General features: G+C 41.1%; 1 protein-coding gene across 10 annotated transcripts in view; it reads left to right on the top strand.

The window, feature by feature from the left end:
- The window catches only part of ZMIZ1 (zinc finger MIZ-type containing 1), a 282,517-nt gene that overhangs the window by 115,501 nt on the left and 139,611 nt on the right, over positions 1–27,405 (top strand). For 9 of the 10 annotated variants that reach the window (XM_033148712.1, XM_033148716.1, XM_033148715.1 and 6 more), the window contains one exon: positions 22,408–22,518. In XM_033148712.1, coding sequence (XP_033004603.1) covers positions 22,459–22,518 — 60 coding nt within the window. In that variant the 5' untranslated portion in view covers positions 22,408–22,458. Of the gene's footprint in view, positions 1–7,964; positions 8,089–22,407; positions 22,519–27,405 lie in introns of those variants that run through there. The other variant, XM_033148713.1, reaches the window with a different exon arrangement.

Genomic DNA, 27,405 nt, shown 5'->3' on the forward strand with positions numbered 1-27,405 from the left:
GAACTATAAAGAGAAAGCATGATTGTTCCTTTTTTTCTAAAAACTGTATATCAGTGGCAACTGAACGTGTGAACTTGACTGCGCTAGAAAATATTGTGTGGGAAGGGAGGCGACAGGTGGCCTATTCAAATGTGTGTCACCATTGGAAGTTGTGTTCATCATAAGAATGTAACAGGAGCCCTTTCCTCATAGGGGAATTGTTCTAGCACCATCAGTTCCAATATTAGAGGGCAGTATTCCTCTGAATACCAGTTGCTGGGAGCATAAGCTGTTGTGCTTATGCGCTGCTTGTGGGCTTCCCATAGGCATCTGGTTGGCTGCTTTGAGAGCAGGATAGTGGACTAAATGGACCTATTGTGCAAACATGTCACATGTGAACCAGCCCCTACTTTCAGCAGGTAACAGTTGGCTGCCTCTTGTTTTGCAAAAAAAACAATGCAAAAAAGTGGTACAGTGGTACCTCGAGTTAAGAACTTAATTCGTTCTGGAGGTCTGTTCTTAACCTGAAACTGTTCTCAACCTGAAGTACCACTTTAGCTAATGGGGCCTACCGCTGCCGCCACGCCGCCAGAGTGCAATTTCTGTTCTTACCCTGAAGCAAAGTTCTTAACCTTGAGGTACTATTTCTGGGTTAGCGGAGTCTGTAACCTGAAGCGTCTGTAACCTGAGGTACCACTGTACATCTTTCAAGTTGTTCTTTCCCAATTCCTATTTCTAGAAATACAGAGGTGTCATGTTTCAGGGGTTCTCACCTCTAGGAGGTGGGGAAATGCCCTGCATTGGCTGGGGTTGTCCTCCCCTGTAAGGCCCACGTCAGGCAGCTTAGGGGATGCTCCTAGATTCAACACTGTCACTTGAGGTTCGGGTGGCCTCTGTGGCTAGGAGTGCCCCTTTTCAATTACAGTTGGTTCACCAACTACAGTATAGCCTTTTTGGACAGTGATAACTTGGCCACTGTATCCCATGCTCTGGTAGCCTCCAGACTGAATTATTGCAGTATGCTGTACATGAGGCTGCTCTTGAAGATGACTTGGAAACCACAATTGATCCAAAATGCAGTGGCTAGGTCACTGAATAGTGTTCCATTTAGTTCACAAACAACCCCTGTTTTGAAACAGCTGCATGGGTTGGCAGTTTGTTTCTGGGCCCAATTCAAGTGTTTAAAGCCCTCAGCAACTCAGGGCCCAAATATCTGAAAGACTGCATCCTTCCCTAGAGACCCTCTCAAGTGTTAATATCAGCTGAGGTGGCTCTTCTTGATAGTTCCAACACCCTCAGAAGCTCAGGGATGGTGTTGGCCCAGGAATCATAAAATCATAGAGAGGACATTCTTTGTGGCAGGCCCTAAATTGTGGAGCTCTCTTCCCACAGAGGTGTATCAGGCAACTTTATTATACAATTTTCATTACCCTGGCCTTTAACACCTGAGATGTGTATGTTCAGGACCCAGTGTATTTTTTGTAATTTGTCTTTGGATTATGGTGAAGTGCAGAGAAATAGTAGTAGTAATTAATAATAATATATTTGCAAGAGTGGACTGCAGGACATTTGGTTAACTTGATGACTTGTCCCACTGGAGGGTATAGGCAGGGCTCTCTGAAGAATATTGCCTCCTCTAGTCCTAGCCTCTGGCTATTTCCTTCAGATACTAGATATCCTCAAAACTAAATCAAATCAATAAAGCCAGTTCACATGTTATGAGCTGGTTGCATTTCTTCTGTGGCCAGCTTTTTGGGGATAGGATGTGGCACATGACACCATCCTCTCCATCTGAGCCACTGACTCTTCTGTAGGTAGTACCTTATGTTTTGTTGTGAAGTTCTACCTTTCAGACATTACTAGACCAATGTAGGATCAAGCCATAGGGAAGGCTCAACCTAACCACTATGGTAATGTATAAAAAGGAACTTTGAGAACTGTTAACTGCAGGTGATACTTGCATCCAGATATTGACACTTTCTTGGAACTTTTGCATGTGCACAGGTATCCGTGAGATATCTGGATTTGGGTTTTCATTGTTACCGGTACATTAAATAAAGGCTTGGTCCAGCTGTTCTAATAGTTTAATGAAGTTTCTATCTGAAGCATGATTTGCATCTGTATGAAACTCAGATCTGTGTGTCAACAAAGGCATGTACAGTGGTACCCCGTGTTACATACGTGATCCGTTCCGGGTCGTGCCACGTAACCCGGGCGTATGTAACGCAAATGCACACACACAAAAAGAAAAGACCTGGAAGTTCATGGGTTTTTCGCGCTTCAGCGCATGCGCGAAGTGCACAGAACGCTTCTGCGCACCCGCACGTCATGCGCGCTCCGTAGAGAACTTCTGGGTCACGAACGTATGCAACACAGAACGTACGCAACACGGAGCGTGTGCAACACGAGGTATGACTGTACAAAAAGACTGTCAATGAATGCTCCATTGATTTTTATAGAGATTTATTTTAATCAGATGGTGTTGGCTGTCCAAAGTCCTTGGGATGGCATTGTGAAAGAAACGTAAATAGATAAATAGAAGTAGTTTCTAAAAGTTGGAGATAAAACTGAACTATTTATGTAATTTATATTTTGTGCCACCTGAAAGGCTCTGAGTAGCTACAAAATGTAAGGAAACTAGACAAGAGTGACCTTAAAGTGGAAGTGACAGGAGTGAACCCACTTCTGAAGCTCTTTAGGAAACAATTTATGTAAATGATTTTACGCAAATTTCAGTGATGCAGAATTGTTTGGGTTTCTTGGTATTTTCTGCCATCACCATATTATTCTGCTTAGCAACTATATGGATCTCATCTGGGGTTTAACTAGTTCAAAGAAAGACAAATGAATGCTAGAATAGGGGGGAAGTGTTTCATGCCCATTTTAAATCAATAATTATTCACATACATTTGTTCTGAACCACTTTTATTTTTGTTTAAATGCCACTCCTGCTTAAGAGTTGAGAAAAGAGGCACATTAAAAAGTAATATCTGAAATGTCTGTTATCAAGTCCACAAAGGCAAAAAAGTATCAAGAGTAGAAAAAGTATTAACGGGCTATTTGCCGTTTTTACATAAAATATGGTGTGAATATATTTCCCTTCTGTTTTCTTTGGCAAAGTCTTTAAAACATAGGAAATACAATCTCACATTTGATTAATCTGACCACTACCATAATTATGGTTAAATGTGGGTGTAACATTCTCTCTCTTAGGAGCACACCATGAATGTAACTGGTACTACAGAAAACCTGATTATATTACCCTGCATTCTGTGGAGCTGTTAAGCAGAAGTCTTCTCTCTTTTTTTTGCTCCAAAACTCATCTAAATGGAAAACACATTGTCTTCATTATACTCCAGTGTTGAATGAACAGGGTTGCCATAGCAACAGCCATCTGAGGCCTTGCTGATTTCAGGCCAGTGAATGGGGTAGACAAACAAAAAAAAAGTACCTTGAAAACCAAATGGGAACAATTGCTATTCATTCAAGCCAGGTTTAAGATCAGCAAATGCCTTTTAGCAAGAGAGAGGCAGATAAGGAGGTATCAGACATGACTGCGGAATAATAACAGAAAATTATCATAATCTCGAAAGTTTTCATCCTGGTTGTGTAGCATTAGGAGTCCTTTTTTTTTAAGTGTAACATTTTTAAAGTGCTGAAATGGACAACAAGGTTTCGTCTACACAAGCTTGGAAAGCAGTTGTGAGGATGTGCAATTACATTGGAACTTCCTTCTAACCTCAGCAATTATGAAACATTGTGAACATTTTAAATTTAAGAAGGCATGATTACTAGCTGGCCTAGCACTTATTAATGCCAACTGGAGAATCGTTCTATAGTAGCACTTTCCCTTGCCTCCTCCCAAAAGAATGTGTTATGAAGGAAGAGGGGATAAGCCAGGGGCATTGAAGTGCCCTACTTTTCTAACTGTAGCTATTTTCTCCTCTGTTCCATTTGATTGTGATTAATTCTAGAGAATATTTCCTAACCCCCCCTCCCAAATTTGACTGGTAGAAATACCAGCTTTTTAGCTGTAGTAAACAGTATGCGGTAAAGTTTGGAAATCTAAAAATCCTAATAAATTAGCACTTCAATTTATATACTAGATTTTAGTGTATTTTTTTTAATGTACCCACTTTTTGTGATGCTAAGGACATATCAAATTAATTGTTTCCAACAGTTGGAATTTTGGGGTAGTCTTTAGAATGATATTCTAGTCACCAGACCCATTTTTCCATCTGCCTCCCCATGAAATATGCCAACCTGATTTTCAGCGATAAGCATGTCAGTTGCTGACATCATTAGCTCAGTTCAGATACATTACTGTGAGATGGCACCAGACTTTGCAATTGTAAAGGAATGGATGGAGGTGAGCTCTCCTCCCCTGCATCATGTAAATAAACTAATTCATTACGTATGTGGACACTCCATACATATATCCAGTTAGTATACCACCATTCATTTTCTGAGAATAATAATTTTGGGAGTCAAGGGCCTGTGCAGTTTGGTATTTGTGTGGTGTCCACATCATACTGATGTTATCTGGAGGGGTGTGCTACACCTGTTTCACTAACATGAGAAGAGTGTCCCCAACCGAGTTATGTTCTGAGCTAAGCCACTCTCTTCCATTCTAGAATTATTCGTTCTGGCCCAGTATTAGTAACAAGGAGCATTTATCTTCCCCCATCCTTGACAGTTGGCCATCCAACCTCTGTTTAAAAACTTCTAAAGGAGAACAGTCCATCACTTTCTGAAGTAGTCCATTCCACTGTCAAGCAACTCTTACTGTCAGAAGGTTCCTCCTAATTGTTTGTTGGAATCCCCCCCTTTTTAAAAAATGGATCTGTTGGTTTGGTTCCTACCTTCTGGAGCAGCAGAAAACAAGCTTGCTCCATCTTCCATGTGAGAGCCCTTCAGATATTTGAAGACGGCTATCATATCACCTTTCAATCTTCTCTTCTCCAGGTGAAACATACCCAAGTCCCTCAACCATTTACGTACAATAGGTAATTAACAGACTGCACTTTGGCCACAAGTCCCAGACCAGCTGTTGGAGTTGGTAAGTGATGTGCTCTGGTAAGAAAGAACCACTGTCTTGTGTACAAATTAACTGGGCACACAGTAGACCCCACAGAGACCTCTTTACCAGTTCATTTGCTGTAGTCACAGCACATCTAACATTAAGATTGCACAGAAAGTGGGGAAGGAATTAAAAGAAAATTATGAAATTGGACAAGTGTTTTGGATGATCCCCTCTCCTATATACATACCTATAATCTGTCTGAATTCCCCGATAACATAATTGTTAGCTGCATGCATGAAAACAGAATTTGGCAAGCTGTGTATATCTGTGGCAGAAAGCAGGAGGACTTCTTAGACTCATTTCCCATTGTTTGATTTAATGGCACAGGGGTGTTACTGTGGCCATGCCCTTAAAGGACAAACCTGTGCAACTAGGTTAGAGAAGGATGAACATCAAGAGGTTGCAGAGTATCTTGACAGTTGAAACAGTTTCTTCATCCTCCTATGTACATATTCTTCCATGATTTGGATACTACAAGTAGAATGCTTCTCAGGTTGTGAATAATCAAAATGTAAATGCTTATTTTCTAGTCTGGCCATAACGGAATTCAGTAGTTGCTCCTTACTGTTGCAAGTATGCACTAATAGTTCTAACTTGCCCAGCAATTGGTCAAAGAGATCCGGAGGGTTCAGAAGCAGGCCAGCATATCAGTCATTAGTAGCTGGAGAGAGACCGAGAGAAACATTATGCTTCGGGCCTGTGTCATCTCTTATCTAATGTGCCCGCTCTTGACAAGAGGTTATCTAGAGAACTAAACCAGACCCCTGCATCCCACTCTGGAACATATCTGAGCAATTCTTTTGACTTTAGGTAGTTATTGTTTTGTTATTGTTATTGGGTTTTTTTAAAAAAAAAAAAGAAGAAGAAGAAGAAGAGGGGATGGGGTGAGCGCAAGGCTCTCTACGTGGTACCGCCTAGCCTAGGTAAATCAGTGTGATAATATAAACCACTTACTGTGACAGTTGGGGAGTTGGAGACAAGGTGCCTTTGTGAGGAGATCAAGCTCCTCCATAATGATAGGCAAATTGTTATCTTGGGAGGCTTGTCTCAAAGATGGAATCTGTCAGGTTTTAATTAGTTTGCCTACCATATTTCATACAGATACAGCCTGCATGTATCTGAGAGCAAGTGGGTGGGGGTGGGGGTGGGGTGGGATAATAATTAGTGGACAGCCACCAGGTCCGTTTTTGCTTTCTGGCATAAACAGCGATCTAACGTTTAACTGCATTCCAATTAAAAGCAATATTGAGAGAAATGCTGCAGTCATGGCTACGAAGACAAACAGGTGAAGACATACCTCTCTTAAGTAGAGAACCAAGTGGGTACCGTATATAGGATATGATACTTCATTAGGAGCAAAAGTGGGGAGGAAAAACACTAAATTAGGAGGGTAGCTACATCACTTGATTCTTAGAATGTTTTTATATTCTTTAAAAGGGTAGTATATTTTCTAGAGCATTTAGGCATGGATATTGTAGAAGCTGAAAGAAAATGGGAGAGAGAAGGATGTCTGTCAATGTGGCATGTCCCTTAAAGGTTCTCAGGTTACAGGTTACCTTTGTCTCTGAGATCTTGAAAAGCTGTTGCCAGTTAAAATAGACATTATTGGGCTAAATTGTCCCAATAGTCTGCCTCAGTAGAAGGCAACTTCCTATATTCACAATAGCATTATATACACTATATCCTTATGACATTATGTGTTATGCGTTTTTAAAAAAATTTTTAAAAGATTTTCTTGGTTTACAAAGGCGTGTGCAATGTCTCGTATTTTTCCATATAACATTTTTACAGATAAATTTTGGTTGTTGAGACATTAGGGAGAGAAGGGGGGAGGAGGTGGGTGGGATGGGGGAGGGTGGCGTGGGGAGACGATGTTTCTATTTTCCTTAATATATGTAGGATTTGGTGTCAGCGCCGTTTGTGTTGGTTCTCTGTTGTTTGCTTGTGTTTCTTTGGCGGTGAGAGGTCGGGATTGGCGTAGGGTATGATTGTTCATTTGTGGTTGGCTGTGGTGATCTTTGGTTTCCTGTGTGAGTGGGGTGAGTGTTTTGGATCAGGTTAGCCATATTGATTTGTATGCTGTCGGTAGATTTTTGTCATTATCTTGTTGGGCTGTGTGTGTGATGAAGGGGGACCATACGGGGGTGAAGGTGTCTTCTTCTGTTTGTCCCCGTGCTAGTTTTAGGTTGTTGGTTAATTTTTCTAGTAGGGCTGTTTCCCATACCATTGGTCCATGTTTACTCCTGACAGGTCTTTCCAGTGTCTGGTTATGATGTTTCTGGCTGCTGAGAGTAGATGGATTATGAGTGTCGTTATGCGTTTTTGTCAGAAAACTGTTCACTCAGGACCAAAAAGCCAGTATTTTCCCATAGATGAGCACTGCTCACCATATTACAGTTCAGAAAGAGGGAATTAACAAAATTTACAAATGACTGACTCCCATTTTCATTCCCTGAACAGTGTGGTCGCTGCTGCCTCCATACTTTCCCATGCTAGTTGTGATCCATGTAAAGGCTTCTGGACACATCATTCTTCTAATAGCATACTTAATATATCACAAAAGTGATGCCCAGGCAATAACCTTCATCTGTATTTTGGAGCAAGCCAGAGGCCTTTAAAGTTGCTGTTGAGGATGAGAAAATTCTAACCAAATTTGCTATCCATGTAGTTTTGATGGCTTTTTACTCTGATTCACATAATGTTATGATCTAACAGTGGATGGGCCTACAACAATTTCCCTGTCATTTTTAATCCACAATGAGCTTTGAAATGTGGAAACTAAATGGGATATTAAAACCCGTTGTCTAAAAACAATTTCCCATTATATGCAGTGACCTGTCCTGACTTCCTTTATCGGCTCGCCCTCTTTCATCTAATAGGTGCATTAATCCATCTCTTTGCCTTGCAAAGACAGCATGATCAATGGCACATCACTGCATGTCAGCTGTACAACATGACAGTAGCCACAAATGTGTGAGGCTAGATGAAACCCCAGGGATTCTTATGGTCACAGCCCCTGCGGAAAGGTACTTTCAGAGCAAATTGCTTAATACCTATGTTAGAAGAGCTTTACCGGATCAGATCGTGAGCCCATCTAGCTGAGTATCCTGTTTCTGGCAGTATCTAGCCAAATGTCTTATGAGATGGCCACAAGCAGAGCATGAAGGCCGCAGCCCTCATATCCTTATCGCCTGCTATATTGTCCTTGAGCATAGAAATTCAATTGTTATAACTAGATGTTTATAGAGTTGCCCCCCATGAGTTTGCATAATCCCTTCAAAATGCTGTCTGAGGTAGTGACCTTTTTTGTATAACCAGAATTAGAATAATAAAATTGTAGAATTGGAAAGGACCATAACAGCCATTTAGCCCAACACCCTGCAATGCAAGAATCCTTTTCCCCAACATGGGGCTCCACCCCAGGACCCTGGGATTTAGAATCTCATGGTATAATTTATATAAATTTTGTTTTTCAGTTTTTCAAAAATATGTTGACAAAAACACAATCCAATATTTTCCAACAAAAAATGTACATTTTGACACCCCCACTTATATTTTTAATTTGTAATACGGCATTTCCTTCAGTACTTCAATTACAAATTACTCCCTAGTTTTCCTTTAGCATTAATTTTAACTGTTTGGTTTAAGTTGATCCTGCTAATGAATTTATGTGTGTACAATAACATTTCAAATAATCCACAATTTTTTCAAAGTTTTCGCTAAAGTCCCCCCCCCCCCCCCGGTTCCTTATTGCTCCCATAAATTTTGCTATTTTTGCATAACCCATTAGTTTAGTTTGTCACTCCTCATTGGTTGGTACTGAGTCTTCTCTCCAAAGAATCCCATGCTCTACCAACTTAGCCATCTGATGAGAGCACAGTACATCTAGACTGAAACTTTCAAGTTTGTTAAAAACCAATATCTACAACTTGACCAGAAGACTAGAAGTCTGAAGAAGGTCTCTAAGTATCCAATTAGAAAAATTATGAAGTAACCTTTCTGTTTTGTAAGAGCAGTGCTCATCATTGGATTCAAGAACCATTGGACACATTTATGAAGGCTACTCGGGGCTTTTTGATGCCTCAGTTGTCCACAGATGCCCAGGGAGGTCAGGGGTTTATGCTTACCAACTTTAAGATACTGCCTTTCCACATTACTAGTGATAGAACAGTAGTTTGAATGGTGTAGAGGTACCCTTTGCTAGATTTCCCTTAGGAATATTTTGTGAGTGGGATTTTGTTCATGTTCATTGTTTGTGTTCTATTTGTGGCCAGGAAATAATTTTATCCCCAAACCAAATTGATGGTGATAACTGAGGGTAGAGGAGAGGGGTTTACCTACCTGTGCTGTCTATGATGCTTAGTTTATAGCACACATTTGGTGGAAATGTCAATCCTGTACTATACCATTTTAAGTATTACTTTGTTTCATATATCCCCCATGTAGGGGGGGACGGACAGACAGACTTGGAAATGCTAGTTTTGTACATTTTAGAAATTGGCTTTGCAGAAATGTATGAACTGCCCCAGACCTGGCTTGCTTATACAAGTCATTTCAAAACAGTTTGATGAAAACAAACAAACTTTCAGCAAAGCATCTGCTGTCTCTAGTTGTGATACAATGTGGCATGCCGGATTGCATAGCATGAATTGTGAGGTTGGTTTTGTGTGGATAACCATGTCCCTTTGGGTGTGCTTTGGGTCTATGTGGCCTTTGTGCCATGTACAATTCTGTGATTCTATGGAATGGCTGTAAGGAATCAACCTCTTGTGTTCAGTGAACTCTGCTAAGTTTGGTTAATGGTATTGCTTTTCTAGGGGGTGGATAATTAAGTAAAAGAAACAATGGCTTTGATTGCTCAGTGGTTGGTAATTAGCGCAAAGCTAACAGCCAATATATCTTGGGCTGCCTTGGTATGAATTGTAGGCTACTTAAGAGCAGCCATCGTACAAGGACAACGTAAACATGGCAGCCAGTAACCTGATGGTGAATTAAGAAGCACAAATGTTAGAATATTGGAAGGTGAGGCAGGGTGGTGGCTTGTCTGTTCCTAGGAATTCATTACATTGCTGCATTTCCCAAGCAAGCTGATAAGGAATATTTGTGTTAAAGATCTGCAGTTCTGTTTGTTGCTGATTTACAACATGGAAAGTAATCATTACTAATAGGAGAATGCTGTGGAAAGAGCAGAATGTATTAGTGGGTACACCTTAATGGTAAGGAATTTTTTGTAATAGAAGGAGAGGGAGAGAGAGAGAGAGAGAGAGAGAGAGAGAGAGAGAGAGAGAGATATGATGATGATATTGAAATGAGTAGGAAGCAAAGATTAAGCATTGGAATCTCTTGTGTCTTTGTATTGCTGAAAAGGTAGGTCTGTGTCTTGCCATGAGCAAAGTTGTTGTTGTTGTTGTTCAGTCATTCAGTCGTGTCCGACTCTTCGTGACCCCATGGACCAGAGCACGCCAGGCACGCCTATCCTTCACTGCCTCTCACAAGTGGTATTAGCCATTTTATAGTAATAGTGATTTATAAAGCAGTTTTTGGAATGTTCAAGGAATGTCACATACATTATAAATTGAGTAATTCTTACAACAATCTTGTAAATTAGGTCAGTGTTGCTGGTAAAATATTATGTTGCTTGGTAAAATATTAATAAAAGGGTGTTGGATTTCTCTTTTGAACCTTCCTTAGGTTTTAGACAGCAGCTTGTTGAATGAATGCCTATATAACAATTAATTGACACAAGCTTTAATAGATAGCGGATCAGATCATGAAGCTAATACTGTAGTTTCTCCTACCACTAGTTTCTGCTATTGATATGTAACTTTTGTATCCAGATTCATTTGGACTAGCTTACCTCAATGCCAGTCTTAACCCACTTGACATGTCAACCAGAATGTGCTTTGTGCACTGACACAGCCAGACATGACCATGCCTCGTCCTGTGCATTTGTATTGTTTTAGATTCAGCATGGCAGCTGGTTAACCAAAACTGATCATGTGGCCATGAGCAGATATTCTACAATCCCACATCCTGGCTTCGATCTAATGATCTAACTGCTTGCTGCTGCAGAAGCTGGCACCTGGAAATGATGTCATGGCCTGCTGGGTGGCCACAAGCCAATCCAGAAGCAGCTAAATAGGCTGAAAGCTGGGAGGCAAGGAGAAGGAATAAAGTGGTTGGTAAACACCCCTAAAAGGGAAATATGAGTTGACTGGGAGTAGAAGGCTGGGCTCTCCTGCATAGTGAGGAAAGAGCCGAGGCAGTACACCTGGATGATCCTACATAAGGGCTGAAGAACAGGAAGGAAGGAATAGTAACAACTTGTGTAATTGGACCGTGCCAGTAAGTTTACTGTTCTGCATGATACTTACATGGTCATTTACTTGGGGAGGGGAAGCAGTGGTGTCAGGTGACCTGAACACAGGCCAGCAAGGCAATTTTAGGTAGTCTCTATAAAATCTGGAGTCAGTTTCACTTGCACAGTTTCACAAATGGTGAGAGACTGTGAGATTCCACATTTGAACCATTCAGTAAAGTTTTGGCACTCTCACTGCTGAGGCCTAGGTATGATTCCAGGTCAGGGAACACTTCTTTGAGCTGCACAGGTAGTTCAATTGGTTAGAGCGCGATGCGAATAACACCAAGGTCATGAGTTTGATTTCCATATGGGATGACTGCATATTCCTGGATTGCAGGGGTTTGGACTAGATGACCCTCAATATCCCTTCCAACTCTGATTCTATTATTTCTTTTGCAGCTTTTTGTGTATGATACTCTCTATGTGCTTATGTGCATGTGATTGATAGGTGTGAGGCTCTTACTGCTTGGTTGCATCAGCTTTTCTATAGAGCTTGGCCACATTAGACGGAGTTGGCTTGTGTGGGGAAATAAGCTGCGAGGAGAATAGAGGGGCCCCTGAGAACAGAAAAGCAGGCTGTTTCAGTCTGGACAATTCAACTAGGTTGTCTGGATAAGCATCCTTGAATAATGTTTCAAAATCAGTCTCAAAATAGATTAAACCATGGTGAAGAAGAGAGTATGTATGTGCTGAAAGTGTGCTATTAAAAACCCAGGCAGGAAAAAAACAAAAATGAGTACTACTTTTATTAGAATGATTCACATGTATTGTGTATTCAGAGTACACTGAATTCTTCCTTAGGATGTTAAGCAAAGGAGGGAATTTTGTAAGTGAGAGTATTTTAAGGGGCATGGTGGTAAGCCTATTCTAAGCGGGTGATGGAGGCAGTTCCTTGCAGACTAAAACTGTACCTTGTGAAAAAGAACTCGTGATTACACAAAAGCATGCTGGGACAGAGGAGTGATAGAGGCTCTCCCTTTGTAAATGAAGAAATAGTACTTTCAGTATCTTTGGCACTAACTCCTCACATGGCCCTCAAAAGGAACAAAAGGATAACAATTCTTCTTGGGTTCTATTCCAAGGGGCCAAGTAGCTTACTTATTTTTGACCTATTGGATAGTTTCAGGGTTGCAGCTGTAGAATGTATGTGGTAAATTGTATGTTTACGTGTATTTCATCCGTAGTATCAATGCCCTTCTTATAATTTGTTGGGGGTGAGGGGAGAGGAGAAATATGTTGGGCAATTTCAGTTTAATGTTTTATGTGTAAACAGAAAAATGTGTGGCTGGGTGTAAATGAGGTACTGTCAAATATTTGCATTTTTCTCAGCTGTTACAATCTCATCTTACAAAACCTGACACAAATCACTTCCTGCACTAATTTGCTTATTTTCTTCTGCTTAGAGAAATGGTTTCCCTTCATTTTCTGCTGAAGCTTCAAATCAACGTGCAATTTATCTGATGTATTTATATGCTGCTTTTCAGGTGGCCCTCACAGTTTATCAAAAAACTATTGAAACAATGAGTATCAATGACAATTAAACACTTTTTAAAAAGGCAAGCAAGGGAAAGAGACGCTTTTTGAAAGCCTGTTTCTGCTCCTCCTTCCCTCTCCTCAGGACAAAATGGTTCCTCAGATGCCCCTGTGGTGGCAGTTGTGAGAAGAGGGGAGTGAGGGGACATACAGGGAGTTACATGGTGGGCAAATCCCAAGTTCTTGCTTCTTCTCTTCTCTCCTTAGGGCAAGATGGTTCTCCAGAATCCCCTGTGATGTTAGTTGTTGATTTTAATGGGTCTATCCTGAGTAAAACTTAGTTGAATACCACCCAATGTTAGCAAGAGTGGGAAAGTCTTCTACCTGAGATCATTGAGACACTGCTTATAGTCTCCCACCCTCTTCCCCATCTGCTGTGTCATTGGAAAACATGGTTAAGGGGAAGATAAGGTTGCCAGGCAAAAATGACAAAAGAGGAAATGGTTAGACTTACTCTGATTATATACCTACATGTGTGTGGACCTGGACATTTCTGTGGTGGCTCCACAATTATGGAGAGCCCCTATCAAAGAAGGTTGTTCCTCTTAAAACATGCATTTTATCATGCTTTGGGGGATTTTTTTAAAAAATTGTATTACAGATGTGCATTACATTGTAAGCTGTCTGGCTTTGTCACAAGAAAGGTGGAATATAAACTCAGGGGAGGGGAATGATGATGCCAGTTTTCCATGAGTTACAAATCAGCCATGTTCACTTCTCCTGCTCTCAAATTGCAATATTACAAATTCGAATACCTGGCAGCCCCAATGAAAGCTTGAAAAACAGCTGTTGTGACAGTTTTTGGGTAAGCCTCACATGGAGGTGGCAGTTCATACAACTGAGCTGTGAGCCTGCAGGCAGTACCCACATACGTTGCTGGGGTTTATTTTTTATTTTTTACACCTCACTCCACCTTTAATTTTATGTCATATTCTCTCGCTATTACAAGATACGGGGTTCCGATGCCCTGTCTGCTCTCCATTATCAATAACAAAATTTTTCCTTTATTTTTTGCATGTTGAGAGGTTAGAGGTAAACTCGAAAAACCCATCCATCTAAGCAGGGCAATTTCTTGAAATGAGGATCTTTTGCTTTTAGTACATATGAAAGTCATCCATTTTAATTCGGCAGGGCAGAGGTGAGAAACACTGGCATAAGACAGGAGTCAAAGCTTTATGCACCAGCAAATGACCAGCATGGAAGGACTGAAAGCCACGATACACTTGGTTGGAGATGCAGCATTGCTCTGCCCCTGTGAAAAATCTGTGTGTGTGTGTGTGTGTGTGTGTAATATTTTCATTCCTTCTTCCTAGCATAGGTCACATAACAGGCCTGCCTGCTCTGCACAGCCAACCTCGCCACCTTTTTGCTTTTGTAATCAGACTGCAGATGTGCTTGATGATTGAACAATTTCTGTGCACCGCCGCTCCTGCTCCCAGCGGAGTCCAGCAGGCTCGCTTATGCAAGCTGTCATCTCTTCTTTTTTTCAAAGCTTATGGGGTTGTGCCACCGTTGTGGCGGAGGCTGGGGGGGGGGAGTTCGTATCTAATAGACATGTATGGGGGAGGAAAAGAATTAGAAAGCACAGGGCTGCAGAAAGGCTTTTCACAGCCCAGCATGACCGCCCTCACTCACAGCTCAAGCCACCATAAATTAAATAAATCCATTCCCACCCCTCGCTGAGACTGCGTGCGGCCAGACACAGAAAGAAACACACACACACACACACACACACACACACACACAAACCGCTCGCTTGCTCTTGGAGACCAAAGATGATAGAAAGTCTTCTGGGGATTATTGCCCATTTGTAGAGTGACAATGGAAAGCCGCATCGCACAAATATCTATTCTCCGGCTCCTGGCATGACAAGTCCTTCCTTTTCCTTGCATCTGGTCCCTTTTTAATAGCCCCAAGCAAGCCACGGTAGCTATTTAGTTGCTTGTGGTAAATAAAGCTTTATTAAAACCGACTTCCTCTCCCCCTCAAGTGTTTAATGATTAAAATGACCTTTCACCTGACATTTTCATGCTGCTTATTTTGTTTCTGAAGTACCATTTCTACTAAGGGAATAAACCAGTTGTTGTGGGTGGATGTTTAAATCTCTGGCAGCCCCTCAACTTTTGAAATGAAATGGTATTCCAAGTGCATCCTTGGCGGGGGGGGGGGGTGTGTGTCTTAATTTAAAAGAAGTGTTTTTTTATGTATTAACTGTTCATGTCATCCAATCACCTTCTTGACACACTCAGACATGCACAGTACACATATAGGTGTGGTGATGTTCGGTTTTGGAACAACTTGTGCGTGTGCTTGTTTTATGTTTTACTTAGGATCTCCCCATATTCCCTGAGATCATAGCACATGGTTTTTGTAAAGCAAGACAATTGAAACAAAGCAGTAATACATACTGATAAATTTAAAGGTAAAAATGAAGCCCAGTTTATTTTTAACCAGTTGATGTTTACCCAGATTTAAAGAGATTTATTTTATCTTTAATTTGATGCTTAGGTATACCTCTCATAGGCATTAAGAGTTTCTGAACTAGGGAGCAGACATTGTGTGGAACTACTCCCTGAGTTTACGGAAGGGAGATGACACCTCTTATCCTTACTCATTCCTCAGACCAGGTGGGGGCACAAAATGACTTTACAAAGCTCACTTGGCTCCAGGTGGTTTACCTGAATGCGGAGAGAGCTACAGCCCAACAGTTCTTAAGGGCTGTGGCAACTTTCCTCTGATCCAGTGGTCAGTAAACCTTTTCAGCAGGGGCCCGATCCACTGTCCCTCAGACCTTGTGGGGGGCGAGGCGGACGGACTATATATTGAAAATAATAATGAATGAATTCTTATGCCCCACAAATAACCCAGAGATTTATTTTAAATAAAAGGACACATTCTACTCATGTAAAAACATGCTGATTCCGAGACCGTCCACAGGCTGGATTTAGAAGGCAATTGGGCCGGATCTGGCCCCCAGGCCTTAGTTTGTCTACCCATGCTTGATCCTTTCCCATGGCTTTTTATGTCCTAAACCACACACTACAATAACCTAACATCCTCCCACCCCAACATCCAGCAGCTCTTCCACTTTTTTCACCTGAGTCCAAGCAGGGCTGTTATGTCCTCTAGTTCATTTTCTCTGAACTGCCGCTGGGGAAATCTGCCTCCGTTACTTGGCTTTTCTCGATAACTCACCTAGGAACCTCTTCTTAGTAGGCACCTCCTTTCCTTCTGTGGAGAGTGGGGGCTTGGGCATGCCTCAGTGAGCATTAAACATGGTATGGTTGGCCTGTGAAGACCCAAAGCTCAATAGCCTTTTGATCGAAGTACCTAAGAGGTACGTACAGGCAGGTGTCCAATTATGACAAATATTTTTATTGTGTTGTTGCTGTTCAGTCGTTCAGTCGTGTCCAACTCTTCGTGACCCCATGGACCAGAGCACACCAGGCACGCCTATATTTCACTGCCTCCCACAGTTTGGCCAAACTCATGCTAGTCGCTTCGAGAACACTGTCCAATAAAATACTGTTTTATTGTGTACAAGTGGCTAAACATATTTTTGGCATTTTTTAACCTAACAGCTTTAAAAAAAAAACCTTTTCCATTAAGAAAAATCAAGTCAAACTGTAAATTTAACATACAAAGCATGAATAATTTTTAATGCCCTCTCCTATGTTTTGTGCTTGCGTGGAAATAAGTTGCTTCCCTAGATCCACATTTTACTCAATCACATCCTCTTTGTCTTCCATTGTTATTATTGCTTGTGCCTATGGAAAGCAGTTTTAATATTGCAGCAGATTTAACCCTCAGTTTCCAGAGCAGACAGGTATATTGATAGTGTTTGAATGCAATATTAAAAGATACTGTGATATAAATCTTATGGCTAAAATCAGTGACATTAAATAGTCGTAACGTGTCATCTTTCCCTGTCTTTTGCTTTTGGTCCAGATTTTAATATTTGCTGTTACCCCTGAATTATTCCACCTCCCTCCTTGTTGCTATTTGTGCTGCATTGGCCCAGCAAATGTATATTAAACTGTACAAGTTGTCGGGATCTGTGTGGTATTTAGTCTTGACATTAGAACAGCATTTGATCAAACAGCACTTCCCGCCACATCTCCAAAGGCAGGCTTTTTTGAGCATAGCTGTCATGGAGTATGACTTGCTACTCCTTAGCTCTCTATTTGCTAGCGCCAGAGGTGTGAAAGATGGCAGCGAATGGGGAGATAGTTAATCAATAACCACAAGGTCAGACAGACAGTGTCAGTTTTAGTGCTCCCTGTTAGGAAGCAGAGGCAGAGGATTTGTAGGGACTTGTAAAGGCTTAAAAGAAACACAAGGCAGTGCTATGTGAAAGGAGAATGGAAACTCGCTCGTCTTCAGTAGAGAAGGGAGACCTCTCCTGGCTTACTTGGGAAAGAAATTCTTTCCTACCCAGGGGACATGGTAAGCAAAGGCGTAAACCCTTAAAGCCCTCTAAATGTCAACAAGCTTTTCATGCACTTCTTATATATAAATTAATATGTCTCTCTTAACAAATGATACATACCTGTACTATACTATTGGTACATACCTGTATTATACTTAACGCACATATTACATACAAATAATTTTGTGTGCGCGCATGTGTCTTTGACTATGAAACCAAAATAATGCATGCATTTTCTTTCTAAATAAAGCTTTTGGAAGCCGATCAAAACAAATCATCTGTGATGTGTGTATCAGTGGGGATGATTCATGGTTGCTCAGAGTAATATTTTTATAAGCCCCTGATGGGTATTCATTTATACAATATTAAATCAACTGGGGAGGAAAATAGAATGCGCATAGGAAGAAACATATGACTTCCTTTCAAAATTTACTTTCTTAATTCAGATTTTTATACTTGATATTTGTGCATTTAGCTCATGAGTAAGCGTTTAATTTTTGACCTTAGGTGCAGAAGTTGCTGGCAAGGTTGAAGTTTCAACAAGAAGCACAAGTTTCAAAATTGAAACGTAACATTGATTTGCTATTAAAAGCAAGCTGCTCCAAGGAAGTACACTGCATATTGTCGTGAGCTCTATATTGTGCTGAGGAAGAGAAATATGTTTAAGGAGAAATTCAACATAGCACTAGGCAGATCACCAGTGCCAGCATTTCTGCCTTTCTGATGTAACGACCTGCCTTATCCTCCCTTCGCATGCTGTTCCAAGGGTTATCCTGACCCCTTGAGCCAAATTGGAGGACACGGTGGGGGGCAGCCCTGTTGTATTAGCAGATGTTCTTGTGCAGGCTTCCACTGGTGGGGCTTGTTATTTAACTCCACCCCCTTAATTTTTTAATTAAAGACCTTTTTGCCCAAACCCACCACTTAAATTCACAGTTTTTCAAATCTGCACATTTAAAAAGCAAAGACAGATTTAACATAGTGAAAATCCTGCTGTATCTTGCGTACACATGAGATGCAAGTCTTTCAGGCCTTTGAGGAATGGCACTTCAAGTGTATTAGTTGTTCATAACCCCCTCATATATATGTCTGTAGTAAACTCCACCCCCTAACTTGAACCAGCTCTTTATCTGATTATATAACTGATCAATTAGTTAGCGTAGTCCCCTCCCATCCTGTTTGTAGCCTAGCTCAGTGCTTAATCAAAGCTACTCAATAGATAGCAATCATCTGCCTTTGCGAATACCTCTCAGCATATAGAGAAATAGAGCAAATTATTCGTTTTTGTCTGACGGATGAAACACCAGCATCTGTCTGTAGGCATAGATTTTTATACTGTTTATTGTTTCCTTTTGCTCACTGCCAGGTAGTAAGAAGAGGGAGCGGATATTCCAAAGCACTGCAAAGCTACGCACACCGTGAATGAGGGGTGGGTGGGGAGAGCAGCTCTCAGTTCCTTCCCTTGTGACCCTTCCTGGGGCTACTTCAGATATAATGCTTGCCAGTGATTTGTTTTGTACACTTTTCTCACATACACCCACTGAGTCTGATAATGATATTGCATTGCATTTGTACAGATAAACGATATTTAAGATATAGCCCCTAATCCACCATTAAACCAGGGAGAACCTTTCCATTGTCCTCTCCTTTCTGCACACCTGCCTTTAAAAAAAAGAGTTTTCATTGTAGCCCTTACCAGCAAAGTACTAGGCTACATGTTAACATTTATCATCCAGAGGATGTTGTTTGGTTAATGTACATCGTATGGTACTTTGGTAGGGAATACACTGTAATAACTCTTCAGACTGCCATGGCATTTAGAACAAATTCTAGACATGCATACAAAGGTGTCTAACTCAGCTTTTCAGAGCTCGCATTTCTCAGGGATGGCTTTCCACCTCAACCTGCCTGCTTAGCAGTTTTGCAGCTACCACAGAACATTGCAAAGTATTCTGGAAAGAAAGATGCAGACCTTGGCAAGTTGCTTAATTTCCCCCATAACTCCTTCCTATCAGTCATTCACACATTAAGAAAATGGGATGGGTGGGTCTTATTCCTACACACTTCAAATGCAGGCATCTGGAAATAATTGCACTGAGATGAGGCACGCCCCCATCTTCATCTCAGAAAAAAGTAACCCTCCGTCAGAAGTTTGAGAAAAATTTCCCTAGAGCCTTGTCCAAATAAGTGTAACGGTAAATATTCCCCCCTCCTAGTGCTAGAAGACCAGCTTGTTTATGCTTGTGCTAGGACAATTTACATAATGCACTTTTAAAATACCTTAAAATCAGGAGTGGGGAACCTGTGGCCCTCCCAGATGTTGCTGGACTCCAACTCCTTTCAGCCCCAGCCAGCCTGGCAAGGAATTATGGGAGTTGGAGTCCAGCAGCTTCTGCAGAGCTGCAGGCTCCCTAGCTCTGCTTTATTTTGCATTCATTATTATATTGTTTGTTTAAATTGTTACCTGTCCCAAGTCCTTGAGGTTTGGTGGATAAGAACCAACTTTAGTAATAATGATTTGTTATACCCAGATGTTTCATTGAGGTTTAGCTATTTATTTACACTGCTGTTGCAGTGGCTGCTCTTACTAACCATGGAATTGGGTTTCAAGTGTTGCCCTCTCCAAATTGCTTCCCACTATACCAGCAAGATCAAACCACTCCAATTTTTGTTCCCAGTCTTTCTATTTGCCTATTACTACTAAGTGCAAGCCATTTTCCAGATCTCCCTGCTGCTTTGTGGGGCCCCTAATCTGCCAGCAGGAGTTGCTTGATAATATCGGCTGACAGCATGAAAGGGTGGTCTATCTCACCGTTGGAGAAAACAAGTGATTTCTGTGTTTTGACCAGAGCTTTTAAATAATTTTAAGCTAATCACTGAATAATGTAGCAAGATGGTTAAACCAAATGGTCACAGGAAGAAGAGTTTAAAGAGAAGGGTGGAGTGGAGAGAGGCAGACACATTTCTCATGAAATCAGGGTTGAAGCCATTTCGCTCCCTAATGTCCCATTGCCTGATCAAGACCTCCTCTTTGACTGTCACTCCTGCATTAGACTAGGAGGGAAAGAAAAGCCTTTTAAGGTGGGAAAATCTGTATAGATAATGTTAGTTGGGCTGAGATCTGACAGTGACAGAATAGACTCACTGAGATTTGATTCAAACTGCATTTTGGATGGAAGGATTGGATGGAAAGGTTGGGAGAATCACTGCTACAGTGTTTGGCAGAGGTTGAGGGACCTTTGCTGCTGCTCCCCTTTCAGTTACACAATTTAAAAACTCCTACATGAACCAATTGATGCCATGTGTAAATGTGATATATATTTTAGGGGACATTAAGTTGTTTTTAACAGCATGGGCTCTAATTTTATTTTTATATCTCCTATCCCCTGTGAACAAATTGTAGTATTTAAAATGGATCATTGCTGAAATGGTGTGTCTTGGTTAATTTATTGTGTAAGTAAATACTTCTGCTTTGCACTCAAATATTAAATTTTTGAGGTGCTCTGAGGGTTCTGCAAACAAACAGGAGCATGTGTAGGCCATAGACGAATAGAATTGTTGAGTTGGAAGGGATCCTGAGGGTTATCCAGTTCACCCCCCTGCAATGCAGGAATCTCAACTAAAGCATGACAGATGGCCATCGAGCCTCTGTTTAAAAACCTCCAGTGAAGGAGAGTCCACAACCTCCTGAGGAAGTCTGCTCCACTGTCAAAAAGTTCTTGCTGTCAAAGTTCTTCCTAGTATTTAGTGGGAATCTCCTTTCTTGTAACTTTAAGCCATCAGTTCGTGTCCTACCCTCAGCAGTAGGAAAAAACAAGCTTGCTCCATCTTTCATGTGATAGCCCTTTAGATAGATGCAGAATAAAGAGAAAATCCATTGGCTCAATCTACTTCCAATAGCAAACAAACCTTCAATATTCTTTAAGCCAAGTTGTGCTTTACATATGCTACCAATGAATGTCTGAAATTTGGGGGACGTCATCAACAGTTTTTGAGAATGTCTGAAAGTATACACTGGTAACATTGGCAATCAAAACGTACACAAATAGGAGAAATTGCTATTTTTAGCATTACTGAAATTCATCCGGGATTGCCCACATTGATCACATTTGGGACTATTTGTCCATAGCTCTGTTGCGAGAGACTGTCCGTTTACCTTCCCGCTGGAGCGGTACCTATTTATCTTGGATGTGCTTTATCTGTAGTCTGCACCAAATATTACACCCATGTATATTTGTGCTAGCTGTAATATGTCATTTGGTTCCTAGCCATTCAACACACCTCTTTCCTAGTGTGTTATGCTGAAACTTTGCTTGGGCTACCTTTGGTATAGGAACCTTGTATTTTGTGGAGGGTGGGGAAGGGTATGGCTAAGTGGTGGAGCATCTGTTTTGCATACAGAAAACATCTCAAGGTCAAGCTGAGAGAAACCCATGGGAGCTGCTGCCAGTCAGTGCAGTGACAATACTGATGGGCCAATGGCAGATTCCTGTGTGTGTGAGAGAGAGAGGGGGGGGAGTGGAGTTTGCACACAGCATCAACGTAAATTTACAACTTGAAGTTTGTTGTATGTTGTGATGTTAGTATCCATCCCAGGTGCCTGCAGAAAGCATTTTGTGGTGACATTTATGTCAGACTCCCTAGTTCCCCCTCCCCTCCCCACTGCTGAGCCAACAGCTGGATTTGAAGCAGGTAGAAGAGGAGGGGGAATAGAGGAGTCGTCTTTGGGCTAGAGTTGGTGGCACTGACATGATGGGAATATTGGTGGAAAGGATCTAGTACAGATTGTCTCTAGGTTTGTAGCTAGCAGTCCTTGAATTATGTGACTTGGTATGTCATTGTTACTTACGGAATGAAAAGGCATTGCTTTCAAGAGGGCATTCATCCCCCCTTAAAACAGAAAAAAACTATCACAACATCTGCTGTGTAGTATCCAGCATCTGATTCGTTTTAGTGTTGGCAGGACTGTATTTTACTTTTTGCCGTCTTAATGATCTTTCTTGTTCTTTTTATATCTTGCAGCTTGAGGGATTTTAATGGCTTTCAGGTAGAATCCAAGTGGAGACAATCAAAATGAATTCTATGGACAGGCACATACAGCAGACCAACGATCGGCTGCAGTGCATAAAACAGGTAAGCCAAAGACATGTCATTAGACAAACCTGACAGTTGAAAGCACCCATAACATTGCATGTCAGCCTGTGCACTTTGTTGTGTTTGTGTTGTATCAGTTGTTATTTAACTACTGCACTGCTTCTTGATCTTGAAACTCCATTAAAACTGAACACAACCTCATCCTTTGTGATCATTTTCTAAACATTTAAGTTATTTCTCAACGGGGGGTGGGACTTGTTAATATATATTGTCTTGCCATTTGCTGACACAGACAGTGGGCCTCTTTATATTTTATTACAGGCTTTTTTATATATATAAATAGTATTCATTTCACATTCTGCTATTCCTCCAAGGGCCTTGGGGCATGGTGGGTATCTCCACCACTCACAACAGTTCTGTAAACTAAGAAATGGTGACTGGTGTGAGGTCACTTTAAGTGATCTGTGTGGTGATTTGAACTCTGGCTTCAGTGGTGTCGGATGCTGTATCTGTCTACCACACCATGCCAGTGTTGGACTATTGTAAGCATAAAAAATGTTTCCAAATGAGCAATGAACATGCACCAGTGCATATGTGTTACTGTGCCTGCAACTAGTCATGGTGCCCCAACAAATGTGCACCACATGTTCCTGAGTGTGATCAAAACCGAAAGGGGTTAAAGGCAGCTGTGAAAGGATACCTTCAGACTGGGGAATGGGAAACAAAACGGTAAATATGGTTCAATTTAAATATGTTTCAAGTGAGGCGCACTGGAGCAAAAATTTCTAACATGGTATATACACTGGTAAGGTGTAAATTGGTGGAAAACTATCCAGATTGGAGGTGGATAGCTCACTGAAAGTTCTGAGCTCCATGGGGATTGTTAGGAAAGGGAATGAAAATAAAACGGAAAACTATCTTATCACAAAGCCTTTACCCATCTTGCAGCCACATTTGAAATATCTTACAGTTTTGGTTTACCCATTTCAAAAAGACAATATAGATCTGGGAAAAGGGGGGGGGGGTTAAATGACCAAATCGTTAGGATACACTCCCTAAGGGAAAATGTTTAGAGGGAGTTTAATTTAGAAATAAGGTGCCTGGAGGCATGATAGAGGTTCATAAAACTATGCTTGGTGTAGAAAAAAATGGGACACAGAGAGGTTTTTCTCCCTCTGTCATAATCCTAGGATTTGGGGTCATTCAGTGAAATTGAGCCTTGCGTTCTCATGTTCCTCTCTTTTGTCTTGAAAATTTGGATTCGCTGTCCTGTATGTGCAAATCTATTTCATTGTCCTCCATGCACAAGTCTACTTCTCCCCTTTACTTAAACATGTTTAAAAGTATTTTCCTAAAAAGATGTGTGCAATTTTGCCATGAAATATGCTTAGTACCTAGGGGTAGAAGCTAAGAAGAGGCAAGTTTTGCTTTAGCTTCCAGTTGCTACGCATTTTGCAGACTTGTTGGCAGCAGTTACTGCTCCAAGGAGGCAGACAGCCCTCCCTGGTCCCCTCACCCCCACCCTGCAAAAACGGTATAAATGATGTTCTGTGTTCTGCTTGAAGTGAGTCAGGTTACAGCAGAGGGTCAAGGCAGGTTTCTTTCTTTTTAGCTCAGACTATGTTCTGGCACACAGACAGCACATTTGCTGTAATGTTTTTAGACTCCCTTTAGAACTGTGTAACTTCTCTCCCTTTCAATTCAAGAGAGAAAGAACCCCAATTACTCAGACAGAATATAAGGGTAGCTTCAGAACTGAAAGCACAACAATTAGAAATATGACATTATTTGCTCTTATAAAAATCTTATAGAAAACCTGAGACAGTTACCTTGCATTGTCTGCCTGTAGGGACACATGGGAGTGCCCTATGAAAACAAGGCTGTCCTGTATTCCATTTGTGACATTTTTGCTCTTGCTCTATGTACTAGGCACCTTGCTACCTGAGAGAAAGTACTACTTGAGTTTCTTTTTTTATGCCAAGCTTTCTAGGGTGTTTTGAAACTGCTGTTCCCCAAATTTCCAGACATTGTAGGGTGTTTTGAGGATCCAAGAATGGTGTCTAAGCCAAAAAAACCTCTGGCTCAAATTTCACCTCAGCCATACAGTGGTATCTCAAGTTACAAACGCCTCAGGTTACAAACGCTTCAGGTTACAAACTTCGCTAACCTGGAAGAGTTACCTTGAGTTGAGAACTTTGCCCCAGGATGAGAATGGAAATTGTGTGCCAGCAGCGCAGCAGCAGCAAGAGGCCCCCTTAGCGAAAGCACGCTTCTAGTTAAGAACAGTTTCAGGTTAAGAACGGATCTCTGGAATGAATTAAGTTCGCAACTAGAGGTACCACTGTACTAGGCAACCTTAAGCTCTGACATCCTCCACCCCTTCACCTCTAATTTGAGAATCATAATTCTAATGATAATAAAAGTTTACAGGAAGGTATAAGGATTACTGTTTGCAGCACGTTCAACACTTATCAGCCAATCACCCATTCCCACCACCCTTCTGAGTAATACCCCTCCCCACTCTCTCACTATATATAAGGGTCTGGTGACTTCTGTTTCAGTGTATCTGAAGAAGTGTGCATGCACACGAAAGCTCATACCAAGAACAAACTTAGTTGGTCTCTAAGGTGCTACTGGAAGGAATTTTTTTTTTTAAAAAAAAAATTGTTTTGACTTAGAAAAAGTGTGTGTGTGTATCATGTTGACATTTGAAATAGGATGATATGTTGTTATTAAAATTAAACACACACAAACTTTATAACAACAACAACATATTACCCTATTTCGGATGTCAGTGTGATGCATGATTACAGTTGGCTGCCTCCCTGGTGAATATTGAAGCTGCACGACATGGTCCTGCAGCTTCAGCTGCAAGAAATAACTAGAAGTTTTCTGTTACCAGGAGCCTTTTTCTGAGTGAGAGCCTAGACTTGTTTCATGTTATATTAGGAGGTGTAAGGCAACATCTCAACAATCCATACTGTCACTCAGTTGATCCAACTTAGTGAATGTGTTCACACGTAACCTTAAACCGCAGTTTAGTGTTACATGTGCAAGTAGAAAGGAGCCCAGGCAAAGTGCTGGGCTCATGTGCTCCTACCCCACCTCCTTCCACAAATCTGGGAGAAGGAATAAACTATGATTCACTTTTGCTTTCAGTGAATCATGGCTTGTTGTTACAAGAGCATCAGGAATTGTGATTAAACATAAATTCTGCTTAAGTATAAAACAAGCTACATAAAAACCATGGGTTATAATCATGGGCCTGTTGTACTACAGAGAGGGAGTTATTCACTCACTGTCGGGAGCACATTTGGAGGTGGCACAACAATACAATTCTATGATTAATGTTGGAAACAGCCAGGAGGCTGCACTCTGAAAGTTTGGTGCACAGAGATCTGGGAGGTTGCTCTGCCTGAAGGATTGATACATCAAGTTCGATGGGCAAGGCCTCAGGGGAAAGAAGATATATTTCTGGAGAGTTGGTTTCCATTTTTCACATATATAAATGGGCAGTATGGAGAGGCTCAGGTGCCTTGATCTCAGAGGTCTTTTTGGAGGCATATATTAAACCAACTAGAACGAAGGGAGCTTGATTTCTGACTTAAGATCTTTGTAACTGACAATGCAAAAAGACAAAACAAAGCAGAATTTGTTTTAAACCAGGATCCCTGCTTTGCATGTCACAACAAACCAAGAATCTTTGAAAATGAAACTGATCTTTGTTCATATATGGGAAAGGGCAAGGGGGAGCACTCAAACCTGAAGATTCGTTCAGTTTCCCCTCACATTATGAAACTGCTAGTTCTAGCAAGTAATTTGACATTTCACCCTTTTTAAAATTTACCAAGCATATATCAAGCCTTGAACAATATACAGCCTGTGCCGTTTCACACTCCCATCCCATCCTGTACTTTGCTGCAGTCTACAGGATTGTCTTAGAATATCACAAATCACACTATTCATCAAGGAAAAAAATAGGGACTCAGTCCATTCAAACAGACACATTTATGTCCTGTTGATTTGAGTGGGAAATTTAGATCAAGGGGATTTTTAAATGTGCTTCACTTTGACTAGATCATATGCATAATTAATCTCTTTTGTTGCAAAGTTACATTTAAAAGTGTGTTTGGAAAAATGTGAAATATTTAGAAACAATGAAAGCAACGAGGATCTAGATTTCATTATGTCCTGCTTTTGTGAATTTGTGGTCTGTATACCAGTATTTTTCCATGACTGTTAAGCATCTCCACCCCCACCCCACATCAAAATTTAAAAATGTTTGAGTTAGACTGTTGTTACATGTTCACTATGTAAAACTAGGAGTAATATAAAATATGCAAATTGTACATAATTAAATTAAGGGCTTTTGCTGCAGCCCTCTGGCATATGTGTTGCCACAGATGCTGCCTGTGTTATGGAACATGTCACTTACCCCTGCCGTTAATGACAGACTGTTTCACGTGTATTGTTTCAGTCTGAAGTGTACAGTCAACTTTAGATGCAGTCAAATCTGATTCCGTTTCACTGGTGCTTTTATGCATGGAGTGGTGTCACTAATCCCAGTGTCAATATCAACCCACACTTTAAAGCACAGGCATCAATGCTGAAGCAGTCAGATGCCTTGCACATTGTTTCGGTCTTTTCTAAGATATCCTTGCGTCTGTCTAGCTTTGTATGACCTCTTGAACAAATTCTTTGTCTCCTTTCCCTGTCTGGCTGACTGTTGGAATGTGCTTCTCCAACAGTAAGAGTATGTTCAGGGGAAAGCAGCATTGATAACAGCCAGCCATTCTTGGCTTCTCGGGCAAATCACAGGCATCTGACTGACATTCCAACCATGGTTGAATCTCCCATCCTGGCAGGCTGCCCTCTTTGGCTCCGGCAGTTGATGGGCAATGTGAAAATAATGACTTCAAGTCAGGA

Source organism: Lacerta agilis, chromosome 5 (genome assembly GCF_009819535.1).
Source record: "Lacerta agilis isolate rLacAgi1 chromosome 5, rLacAgi1.pri, whole genome shotgun sequence".
NCBI lineage: Eukaryota > Metazoa > Chordata > Lepidosauria > Squamata > Lacertidae > Lacerta > Lacerta agilis.